The sequence below is a fragment of the Triturus cristatus genome, chromosome 8 (genome assembly GCF_964204655.1).
Source record: "Triturus cristatus chromosome 8, aTriCri1.1, whole genome shotgun sequence".
NCBI lineage: Eukaryota > Metazoa > Chordata > Amphibia > Caudata > Salamandridae > Triturus > Triturus cristatus.
This window is the reverse complement of record NC_140591.1, coordinates 1,475,935,889-1,475,948,644: the sequence shown is the minus strand read 5'-3', so window position 1 is coordinate 1,475,948,644 and position 12,756 is coordinate 1,475,935,889. Positions and strand designations below refer to the sequence as shown.

Sequence of the window (12,756 nt, the reverse complement as noted above, 5' to 3'; positions counted from 1 at the left end):
TCCGTCTCTGGCGGGAAGGGGCCCCGATCAAGGGCTTCTTGAAAAAGGCCAGCCAAGTGGGGCACCAGTGTGTCGCGATAGGCCACGTAGTATTCATGGGGAAGACCATCTGGTCCCGGAGTCTTGCCCGGGGACGTAAGAGAAATGGCTTCCACGATTTCTTTCTTAGAGAGGGGGCGGTCAAGATCCTCCTGGGCTGCCGTCTCTAACTGGGGGAGACTGACGTGGCTCCGTCCAAGGAGATCACGGAGCGACGATTCGGGTGTTTGTGCGGCATACAACCGCCGATAGTAGCTGGCAAACGTGCTTGCCATCGCTGAGGGGGCATTGAATACCAAATCCTGATAGTCGACCACTTCTGGAATTATTCGGCTCGCCCTGGGGAAGGTAGCCAGCCTGTCTAAAATCGCGCCATTTTTGTCTCCCCAACCGTAGACTCGTGCCACTGAGGACCTCCAGAGTAGCTTGGCCGCATCCAAAGATAGTTGTCTAATCTCGGACCAGAGAAGGGCTAGTTGTCGGCTTTGGACCGCGTCGTTAAGCTGGGAAAGGGACTGCTCCAAACAAAGTGCCTATGCTTCCTTTGACGTGATTTCTCGGTGTTGCTCCTGCCTCTGATTTTTAAGTTGCCCTTTCGCGAACCCCCGAATTGTTGCTTTCCCAGACTCCCATAGGGTCCCGGGGAGGATACGGAGCCCTCGTTGGTGAGGAAGTACTGCTCGAGCTCCTTCCCTACCGCCTTCCAAAATTCTTTATCTTGGAGGAACCATGCATTCATCCTCCACGTTTGACAGGCTGAGGGAGGGGGGGGTCCCGGTACTGAGGAGTATCGGCGAGTGGTCTGAAATTCCCCTGGGTAGGATACGAGTATCTACAACTGTCAAGCAGTCAGTAGCAGGGAGAAAGATCATGTCTATGCGTGCCTGCGTGTGGTGGGCTGCGAAGGTGTGAGTGAAATGGGCGCATCACAGAGGCCCAGGGACTCGGACCAAGACCTCAATTGTTTGGCTTGTGCAATGCGGACAGCGGAAGGAGTGCCGATGAGTCTATGGCCGGATTAGAGACCGCATTGAAATCGCCCCCCACAACCGTGACGCCCAGGGAGAGAGAGGCTAGGAGGGCGGAGGTCTGTGTCAGTGTAGAGGTAAACAACGAGGAAGGTGAGTATAGGGACATACGGTTGAGCGGGGAGCCGGCCAGAGAGCCGCATACCATCACATATGTGCCGTGAGGGTCGTGGATCACCCGGGAGAGAACGAAGGGTAAGCTGCATCGCATGAGGATAGCCACCCCCCGGGAACCCCTGGAGAAGCCGGAGTGCCACACTCTGTCATACCCGTAACGGGCAAGAAAGGGGCAACAGTTACCCAATAGGTGTGTCTCCTGGAGGAGCACTCCTCCATTTTTAGCAGCTAAGTCTCACCATTGCAGAAGCACTCAAGCGCTATGTTCTAGCATCGAAGTTATGGGGTGGCAGCGCGTACACCTGTGATGCTGGTAGGGAATTTCCCCATTTTGTTTTACTCCTGCTCTAGGCAGGATTTCTTCAGGATATTAACTAGTTTCCTTTCCTGTTATTTTTCTTTTCGCTGTTGTGATTATTCAAAAAGCGCCAAGAAACCTAGACGAATATGCGCATACATATAGAATGTAGCATTACATATAACAAGGATATATACTATGTGTAGTGAATTAAAGATTATTTCTCTGCGTGTCAGTGTTCAGGGACTAATGAGACGTACTGTGAAAAGTAAACAAAGGGTGTGTGTACAGGAATTACACATGTGTGATGTATGTGTGTGTATATCAAGGAACAAAGCAAATATACTCTGTTATGCTATGTGTAGAAAACTAAGGATCTGTGTGTGTGTATGTGTGGGTGCACACGCATCCATCCTTCTGTCTGTCCGCAGGAAGTAAGGACAAATGCTGTATGTGTGCGTAGGAATTACACAGGTGTGCTGTAAGTTTTGTGCAGTGTGCATATTGGAACTAAGGATATACAGTGTGTGTATTAAAGAAAGCTGCAAATTGTCTGTATGGAGTGGAAGTAAGCATGTGTAAGTGCAGTCACCACACAAGTCTACTGTGTGTTGTGGAGTAAGGATGTGTGTGCGTGTACAAGACGACCTCCAAGACACTTGGGCCGAAGGGCTTATTGTGCCAATTTACACACCTGGGAGGTATCCGGCATCCAAGTATAGACCAGAAGGGCTGTTAACAGCAGCGTCTGAGACATTTCCACAGTACGATAAATCATGCAAACCTATATATAGTATAAAATGAAAGTCTGCCTCAGTCAACTGGAATATGATGTCACAATTCTAGAAGTCTTCACCATCAGGATCTGGAGGGATCTGTAAAGCCAGGGGTGTACCGATCCCCAGAATAATGACAGTATCACACCTTGTACAACCGGCTATCGGTGAAACAAATAGGAGCTTATCAGAACAGAAAAGGGAAGGTGAAATCCTTTCAGGATGAGACCCTCACTCACCGTTGGGTGACATACTTCCTCATATGGGTCCCTCCTCACAGCTGGATTGGAAAAATCCAAGGTGTGGGCTGCGACTCCCCAACGGGGAGGAGCGGAGGTGTTTTCTCAAAGATGAGCGGTGAAGAAAGGCGAATGAGGGGCAGAGTGATCAGGGTGATGAATCAAACTATCTCGAGGGGTCCACTTAAACTTAATTCGGTGGCCTCTAGGATAGAGGTTAAAAGAGGGCTAAGGATTAACCAAATATGTCCCTCACAAGGGTGAGGGTTGTCGTCCTGAAAGGATTTCTCCTTCCCTTTCCATGTATACGAGAGTGGCCCCAACGCCCTGCATGTCCAGCCTCCACTCTTCTAGTCTTATCTACATTGACCGTCAGTCGACCCATTTCATTATCTACTGTACTGAGAGAAGGCGGCCCGAGCCTTCACACCTTGCTCTCGGATGATCACATCCTGAGGAAGATCTGCTCTCCTTCCAGGCAGTAGCGGGTCAGCCATGGTGGCTAAACGGGCTGGTAGGATCATGGACGACATACGATATCTGCTCTACGCAAATGTTTGCCTACCTGTCTGCATTATCTTTCTCTCTGTCTCTTATAGGAATTACTAAAGATTGATGATTATGGAACTGCAATGTTGCAGGGGCCGGGGAAATGCAGGGGCCGGGTAATGCAGGGGCTGGGGAAACGCAGGGGCTGGGGAAACGCAGGGGCCGGGGAAACGCAGGGGCCGGGGAAACGCAGGGGCCCGGGGAAACGCAGGGGCCCGGGGAAACGCAGGGGCCCGGGGAAACGCAGGGGCCCGGGGAAACGCAGGGGCCCGGGGAAACGCAGGGGCCCGGGGAAACGCAGGGGCCCGGGGAAACGCAGGGGCCCGGGGAAACGCAGGGGCCCGGGGAAACGCAGGGGCCCGGGAGAACGCAGGGGCCCGGGAGAACGCAGGGGCCGGGAGAACGCAGGGGCCGGGAGAACGCAGGGGCAGGGAGAACGCAGGGGCCGGGAGAACGCAGGGGCCGGGAGAACGCAGGGGCCGGGAGAACGCAGGGACCGGGAGAACGCAGGGACCGGGAGAACGCAGGGACCGGGAGAACGCAGGGACCGGAGAACGCAGGGACCGGGGAACACAGGGAACGCAGGGACCAGGGAACGCAGGGACCAGGGAACGCAGGGACCAGGGAACGCAGGGACCAGGGAACGCAGGGACCAGGGAACGCAGGGACCAGGGAACGCAGGGACCAGGGAACGCAGGGACCAGGGAACGCAGGGACCAGGGAACGCAGGGACCAGGGAACGCAGGGACCAGGGAACGCAGGGACCAGGGAACGCAGGGACCAGGGAACGCAGGGACCAGGGAACGCAGGGACCAGGGAACGCAGGGACCAGGGAACGCAGGGACCAGGGAACGCAGGGACCAGGGAACGCAGGGACCAGGGAACGCAGGGACCAGGGAACGCAGGGACCAGGGAACGCAAGGACCAGGGAACGCAAGGACCAGGGAACGCAGGGACCAGGGAACGCAGGGACCAGGGAACGCAGGGACCAGGGAACGCAGGGACCAGGGAACGCAGGGACCGGGGGAACGCAGGGACCGGGGGAACGCAGGGGCCGGGAGAACGCAGGGGCCGGGAGAACGCAGGGGCCGGGAGAACGCAGGGGCCGGGAGAACGCAGGGGCCGGGAGAACGCAGGGGCCGGGAGAACGCAGGGGCCGGGAGAACGCAGGGGCCGGGAGAACGCAGGGGCCGGGAGAACGCAGGGGCCGGGAGAACGCAGGGGCCGGGAGAACGCAGGGGCCGGGAGAACGCAGGGGCCGGGAGAACGCAGGGGCCGGGAGAACGCAGGGGCCGGGAGAACGCAGGGGCCGGGAGAACGCAGGGGCCGGGAGAACGCAGGGGCCGGGAGAACGCAGGGGCCGGGAGAACGCAGGGGCCGGGAGAACGCAGGGGCCGGGAGAACGCAGGGGCCGGGAGAACGCAGGGGCCGGGAGAACGCAGGGGCCGGGAGAACGCAGGGGCCGGGAGAACGCAGGGGCCGGGAGAACGCAGGGGCCGGGAGAACGCAGGGGCCGGGAGAACGCAGGGGCCGGGAGAACGCAGGGGCCGGGAGAACGCAGGGGCCGGGAGAACGCAGGGGCCGGGAGAACGCAGGGGCCGGAGAACGCAGGGACCGGAGAACGCAGGGACCGGAGAACGCAGGGACCAGGGAACACAGGGAACGCAGGGACCAGGGAACACAGGGAACGCAGGGACCAGGGAACGCAGGGACCAGGGAATGCAGGAACGCAGGGACCAGGGAACACAGGGAACGCAGGGACCAGGGAACGCAGGAACGCAGGGACCAGGGAACGCAGGGACCAGGGAACGCAGGGACCAGGGAACGCAGGGACCAGGGAACGCAGGGACCAGGGAACGCAGGGACCAGGGAACGCAGGGACCAGGGAACGCAGGGACCAGGGAACGCAGGGACCAGGGAACGCAGGGACCAGGGAACGCAGGGACCAGGGAACGCAGGGACCAGGGAACGCAGGGACCAGGGAACGCAGGGACCAGGGAACGCAGGGACCAGGGAACGCAGGGACCAGGGAACGCAGGGACCAGGGAACGCAGGGACCAGGGAACGCAGGGACCAGGGAACGCAGGGACCGGGGGAACGCAGGGACCGGGGGAACGCAGGGACCGGGGGAACGCAGGGACCGGGGGAACGCAGGGACCGGGAGAACGCAGGGACCGGGAGAACGCAGGGGCCGGGAGAACGCAGGGGCCGGGAGAACGCAGGGGCCGGGAGAACGCAGGGGCCGGGAGAACGCAGGGGCCGGGAGAACGCAGGGGCCGGGAGAACGCAGGGGCCGGGAGAACGCAGGGGCCGGGAGAACGCAGGGGCCGGGAGAACGCAGGGGCCGGGAGAACGCAGGGGCCGGGAGAACGCAGGGGCCGGGAGAACGCAGGGGCCGGGAGAACGCAGGGGCCGGGAGAACGCAGGGGCCGGGAGAACGCAGGGGCCGGGAGAACGCAGGGGCCGGGAGAACGCAGGGGCCGGGAGAACGCAGGGGCCGGGAGAACGCAGGGGCCGGGAGAACGCAGGGGCCGGGAGAACGCAGGGGCCGGGAGAACGCAGGGGCCGGGAGAACGCAGGGGCCGGGAGAACGCAGGGGCCGGGAGAACGCAGGGGCCGGGAGAACGCAGGGGCCGGGAGAACGCAGGGGCCGGGAGAACGCAGGGGCCGGGAGAACGCAGGGGCCGGGAGAACGCAGGGGCCGGGAGAACGCAGGGGCCGGGAGAACGCAGGGGCCGGGAGAACGCAGGGACCGGAGAACGCAGGGACCGGAGAACGCAGGGACCAGGGAACACAGGGAACGCAGGGACCAGGGAACGCAGGGACCAGGGAACGCAGGGACCAGGGAACGCAGGGACCAGGGAACGCAGGGACCAGGGAACGCAGGGACCAGGGAACGCAGGGACCAGGGAACGCAGGGACCAGGGAACGCAGGGACCAGGGAACGCAGGGACCAGGGAACGCAGGGACCAGGGAACGCAGGGACCAGGGAACGCAGGGACCAGGGAACGCAGGGACCAGGGAACGCAGGGACCAGGGAACGCAGGGACCAGGGAACGCAGGGACCAGGGAACGCAGGGACCAGGGAACGCAGGGACCAGGGAACGCAGGGACCAGGGAACGCAGGGACCAGGGAACGCAGGGACCAGGGAACGCAGGGACCAGGGAACGCAGGGACCAGGGAACGCAGGGACCAGGGAACGCAGGGGCCGGGAGAACGCAGGGGCCGGGAGAACGCAGGGGCCGGGAGAACGCAGGGGCCGGGAGAACGCAGGGGCCGGGAGAACGCAGGGGCCGGGAGAACGCAGGGGCCGGGAGAACGCAGGGGCCGGGAGAACGCAGGGGCCGGGAGAACGCAGGGGCCGGGAGAACGCAGGGGCCGGGAGAACGCAGGGGCCGGGAGAACGCAGGGGCCGGGAGAACGCAGGGGCCGGGAGAACGCAGGGGCCGGGAGAACGCAGGGACCGGAGAACGCAGGGACCGGAGAACGCAGGGACCGGAGAACGCAGGGACCGGAGAACGCAGGGACCAGGGAACACAGGGAACGCAGGGACCAGGGAACGCAGGGACCAGGGAATGCAGGAACGCAGGGACCAGGGAACGCAGGGACCAGGGAACGCAGGGACCAGGGAACGCAGGGACCAGGGAACGCAGGGACCAGGGAACGCAGGGACCAGGGAACGCAGGGACCAGGGAACGCAGGGACCAGGGAACGCAGGGACCAGGGAACGCAGGGACCAGGGAACGCAGGGACCAGGGAACGCAGGGACCAGGGAACGCAGGGACCAGGGAACGCAGGGACCAGGGAACGCAGGGACCAGGGAACGCAGGGACCAGGGAACGCAGGGACCAGGGAACGCAGGGACCAGGGAACGCAGGGACCAGGGAACGCAGGGACCAGGGAACGCAGGGACCAGGGAACGCAGGGACCAGGGAACGCAGGGACCAGGGAACGCAAGGACCAGGGAACGCAAGGACCAGGGAACGCAAGGACCAGGGAACACAGGGATCAGGGAACACAGGGATCAGGGAACACAGGGATCAGGGAACACAGGGATCAGGGAACACAGGGATCAGGGAACACAGGGATCAGGGAACACAATCACTAGGGACATGGGTGAGGTAGAGAACTATTGAGTGCTGGCGGCCCCATTGGAATAAATTAAGCACTGGGGATCTGGCCCCTGAACTAGCCGAGTGCATGCTCAATATATAAGGGATAAAGTACCCCCTGAAGTACATTATAAGAATACTGACAGCCACTGAGGAATTCATAATCATATAGAGGCCGAAGGTCGAGTTACTTTATAATGTACGACCCACTTGAAACCTTGGTGCGCAGCTCTTTCATCTGAAAGCATATTTGCAAAAATGAAGAATAAAAATAAAACCTTTAGCGCAAAACGAAACATGCAAAATTAAACACACCAAAAACCTGTTCGATATTTGTGGCAAACTGATATTAGAAACAGTTCAATACAAGACAGTTTGTAAAAAAATTTAAAAAAAAGCTGCAGCATCTGAGAATTCGGAGAAACATACAGAAAGATTCTAGCTTTTTGCGGAGTACAAAAAAATATATATATTCTCTCTGCTTGTCATTAAAATAGAGCCGACAAAAGAAAAACAACCTTCCGCGTTTTTCGTTGCTTTAAACACCTGTTAATTTATACCCCATGACCTGACCTGCCTTTCATCTCTGCTGCTGGCAGCAGACATTGTGACGTCAGAACTCGATGGCAATAACTTATTATAGTAGAATTATGATATAATCGTCGACTGAGTGGGTCTCAAATCTCCGATTTTCGGGACTGCCCTTTATAGATGAATTACAAAATACCACGTTTTATAAAACGTTACATCTTTGTACCGAAATGTGCGCCACACTGCCCAACATGAACACTAGGTGGCGTCAATAAGCCTTTATTGCAAGTACTTTTTACAGGCAAAACTCCAACACATTTCATTAAACCTACATAGATTTATTTTTTACGTGCATTCGTTTAGAAAGGTGCAAAGGTTGGGCCCAATGTGTTACTTATATATGATGTTAGTTACTAAATGTAAACTTTATTTACTTTGGCAAAGAAAAACGGTATCACTTTTATACACCATTCAAATTTTCCTAGGAGCAACATTGCAGCGACCAATTTCAAAGGTTTTTAGGAGAGGTGAACTGATTGATGTGCGTGTGCCCTCACAAACCAGGCGGGAACTCCCCCGCCGCCGGCTCCCAGGAATGCCAGCTATGCCAGGGACCTGCCAGGCAGGCAGGCACCCTGGCCGCAGCTGTAGATGATGGAGGTGAGCGCCTCGCGCCGAGCTCTGGGACTGTGCCAAGCCTGCTCTCCGGCGGGGGAGGAGGGAAGTAGGAAGCTATTCAGAATCCGTCCTGTGGGGGAGGCAGGCGGAGGAATTCCACCTCCCTTCAGTTCCACCCGTGACTCATGTGATCACTACCTGCCCGCTCACCTCAGGCAGGCTCGCTGCTCTGGGTTACTCAGCAACACTACTTCTGCCTGGCCCCCTCCTGCAGAACGGGATCAGTTAGGCCTGCTTGAAAACCAGCTTAAGCGCTTCGACGCCAAGGACCTTATGTTAATAAGGGTCGCAATATAACTCGAATTATAACGAAAGTAAACATAACCGAAGAGCATGGGCGATGAGACCGTGAGCTATTGTCGCCTAAGTAAAATGTTGACAAAGTGTCAGTAACCAAACTTATAGGAACTGAAGTGGCAGCATGGATTTTCAAAAGTTATGGCCCGTTCCTTTTACAAATACTGTGTGCCATAGTCATCTCTGGAACGCCAAGTCATCGTTAGAAGTAAAATTAAGGCTGCCTGTTTTCTGTTTCTTTCGATTTTTTACAACCTACAGTTAGAATACAAATGCAAACAGCTCAGTTGTTTTGATTTTCTTGAGAGAACCAGCGTGCATCTACGCCTCACGCATTACTAATGTCCCTCTGAGAAACATGTATGATGCTAGAAACAGTGGGTTTGTAGAAAGAGCCATCTTACAAAACTAACCACAAAGACATGCCTCAGTCAATGTTCTGGCAACAGATGTTGCCAGATGATGGCAACAGAACAACGTTCTGGCAGAGGTAACGGTACTTACAGGCTCATGGAGCTGCGGCGAAGCGACCCCGACTTGCGTTTCAGCGTGGTGCAAACCAACAAGTCTGTAAACAGGAAGAGGGAGCGGTCCTTCTTGCCACCGACTGCTTTCTGCAGGAAAAACAGGAGAGAATGCATCACAAGATACTGTCACAACAACACAGTGTGGCATACTCTTAGAATTGCAACAGGTTTATAAACTGATCCCTCCCTGGTTTCAATGTCACCCAGATGCAGCCTGCAGTTATTGCAAACACCACATGGTATGGAGGAACATCAAGAGAGTGAGCTCAGAACCCAAGAACCTCCGTTGAGTAGATGAAGACATGAGAAAATCCCTGCATCGTCAAGAAAACCAGTACTGCAGGAAATTAAAGAACAATCGAAAACCATCAAACTGTGTGTGTCTGCAAATGTATCGAAGACGACTCGAATAGGTGGGATTAGAGGGGAATCCCTCTGTCCTCCTGGAATCGATTGAACGGCATTTTGTTTTGGTGTCCTACTCTCAGAGGGAGGCGCAGGGCACTTGGACCAATAGGACTTGGCAAAACACAAACCAATCTTCGGATATGTGGGCTGAGCAAATGAGCTGAAAGGTCTGACACCCTCTAAGAAATGTGCAGAATGCCCGAAATAATCACAAGATGTTGTGTTCCATTGCTGTTCTGGTTGTGGAGTGGGTGTTTTATGGTGCACGTGACTGGGGAATGTGTTCAGCATCTTGGATATATTGGCGCAAAATATTACGAGGCCTCATTTCAGACGTGTGTGCAATAAATAATCAATAATAAGACCCGGGGGAAGCTGTGCATCTTTTCTTCTGCTTTTCAGGACTCTGTTTCGGCTCAGTGATCATGAGGCATGGGGGGGGGGGTGACATGACGCTGGAAGCAGGAGGGGGAAGTGTAAGGCTCTTGGCTACGGCATCACAAATTTGTAATTAATTTCTTAACACAAAATCTACACCACAAAGTCTGGATCCAATCCAGGCTCTTCAGGATAGCCGGAATACATTTTAACTTCTGTTAGTGCTGTGGTTCTGGCAACATGGACATCAACTGAGGGTCGCATCTGCGACCCCTGGCTTGCCCTTTAGTACCCTTGGCAGAGTCCCTGGGACCCCTGGCTTTTAGGGTGATGATTTACTACTGAAAAAGAAAAACAAGAACTTTGCTGTAGTGTGGCCTGCTTGTCTTGAAAGCGCCGAACAAAGCTCCAGCTATTGACACACGTTTACCACGTTAGTTTCGGTTTCGTTTTCAGGTAGTGTTAGGTGCTTACCTACTAGTACTAACATTTGCAATTTACAATGCTTAGAAATGGCCAAAGTGTGTATGGAAGCGCTGTATGACCTAGGTATTATTATTAGAACATTGGAATGTTGAAGACAATGGAGTGACTCCGGGCTTATAATGGCTGATATGAGCCCGGAGCGCCAACATTCCAATGTTGGTCTTTCCGCTTCTCCCTTCTTAATTTACAATATTCTATCCTTAGTGGGTGGAATGTTCTAATAGCCTCATAGCCCTTCTGTCCTGGGCTTTACCGGTGTTAAAGGCCCTCACTCTCGTTATAGGCCTTTACCTGCGGCTCGGGCCTATAACTTCAGTTCGGGGCATTTAACCGGTATGGCAGCGGGCTAGAAATCTATATTAATATTATTATTATGTAATAGTGCATTTTTATACAGCACTTCGTACCTGAAAACAAAAACATTTCTAGAAATATTTTACCTACACTTATCCCAAAAAAATCACTGAAAACACAAACTAATACAGAAAACGTTTATAACTGTTCAATAGGCTTTTCCATCGTGGCTTGGGTTTACTATTATTAATAATAATAATTTTATCCATCGTGTGGGTGCATGCATCCTGCGTGCAGACTGATTATGAGCGAGAGAAGACTCTACACATATGCCTTTATGAGGCATTACAACCGCATGTGAGGCCACACCTGGTCAAAGAGAGTTTGTGTTTGCAAAGAGGGTCTGGATGAGGATATAAAATCTTTGCCTGGCCATAGAATGATGCGATTTGACATTAGATTTTAGGTCTGGGCATTTGAGACTATGTCTCTGTAGAAAGCGGTCTCTCTATATAGAGCACTAAAAAGAAGTACACTGCGCAGAGAGTCCAGTGGCTCCCCAATTGGTTTAGAGAGGCTAAAGTAGATAATCAAGGACTCGGGAACTTTCACTTATACGGGATAACTGAGCCAAAGAAAATTTTCAGGCCCCCGTGTGAACAAGATTTAAGCCTTGAGGAAGTCACGGTGGTGACGAAACGCGCGTTGGCTGTTTCCGTTGTTCTACTTGACAAAGGACTGGAATTTTGAGCACATCACAAAACCTCTGTTTATGAATGTTATGATATTGGATGTAGTGCCAATATTGATATTTTTTGATACTTATTAGCAAATAAATCATTGCAATAAATGACCACATTTTGTTCTCTCAGATGATTCCTGTGATAGAAGGTATCTCCCCCCACTACGGTGTATCCTTGTTCTAGAGACTCAGATACAAAATTGTACATATAAATGATTAGAGTGCCGGGGTTCCCGTTTTTTGTACACTTAGAACAAGTCACTTGGTGCCTTGTGTCTACTGATACTCTAGGTAGTGGGGTATCTTACCTAGAGTGGCACCTACTAGACCTTTGATGCTTAGCGTAACTATGTTAAATCGATCCAAACATACCAGTGTCTGAAAATACTTTTTTGAAGTGCGACAGTATATCCACCACTACCTTGTGTGGCCTTCTGTAGATAATACGAACGCGCTCTTTTGTGGTAGTGTAGGCTTATCAGAGGATAGTGCTAAGCATTTGTTGTCCTCATAGAGGCAATAAATGAGACACAATCAAAGAATACATCCAAGACCAGATTAGAAAAATAACACTTCTTTTTATATATTTTGTAAAGCCAAGAACTTCATTCAAAAGTGAGTACTGTTTTTGTTAGCAATTGTTACAGGTAAGTAATACTTTTAGGCGTGCGCCTTTATGCACCATGCAATCCTATGGAAGCGAAAGTCATATATGTATTCCAATAATTACAGCCTGTTTCAGGGGGATTTACCTTCTGGGTTTAGAGTTGTGGTGAGCAAAGGTCTAAAGTACGACCAGCAGGTGCCGACCTGGCTCAAAGATGTTCGTGAGTGGACATGAGCAGAAGAAGCACATATGAAGCTCACACGTGGAGATGATGAATTAGGCAACACTGGGCTAACGGTGGGGAGCGAGTCCGATAAAAGTGCCTCAGAAAGTGGAGGAAGACCAACACGAAAGTGAACGCTAGTGAGAATAAACGCTCTAAGCGTGTGCCCTATGCTTAAATGGCCTACCCCATGCTTTGTTCCTTACTGTATTGTATATAAGAATGATTGTGTATCCCTTCTGTCCTTGTCTTACCTCCAATGCTGCAGCCCAAGACAGAACAAGGAAGATAATGCACTGTATGCTGTATTGTTGATGTTTTGTTCTTAATGCAAAACGTAAATAAAGTTAAAAAAAAAAAAAGTACGACCAGCAGTTCTTCAAGAATGGCCCAAGTATAGCCGGCAGGAGGGTGCATTTGAGGTTG

General features: G+C 53.8%; 1 protein-coding gene across 1 annotated transcript in view; it reads right to left on the bottom strand.

Moving 5' to 3' along the window:
- Positions 1-12,756, bottom strand: part of ARHGEF17 (Rho guanine nucleotide exchange factor 17) — a 612,786-nt gene that overhangs the window by 79,674 nt on the left and 520,356 nt on the right. Inside the window, exon 8 of the mRNA XM_085623310.1 lies at positions 9,170-9,279. Within this exon, the coding sequence (XP_085479436.1) occupies positions 9,170-9,279 (110 nt within the window). The remainder of the gene's footprint in view (positions 1-9,169; positions 9,280-12,756) is intronic.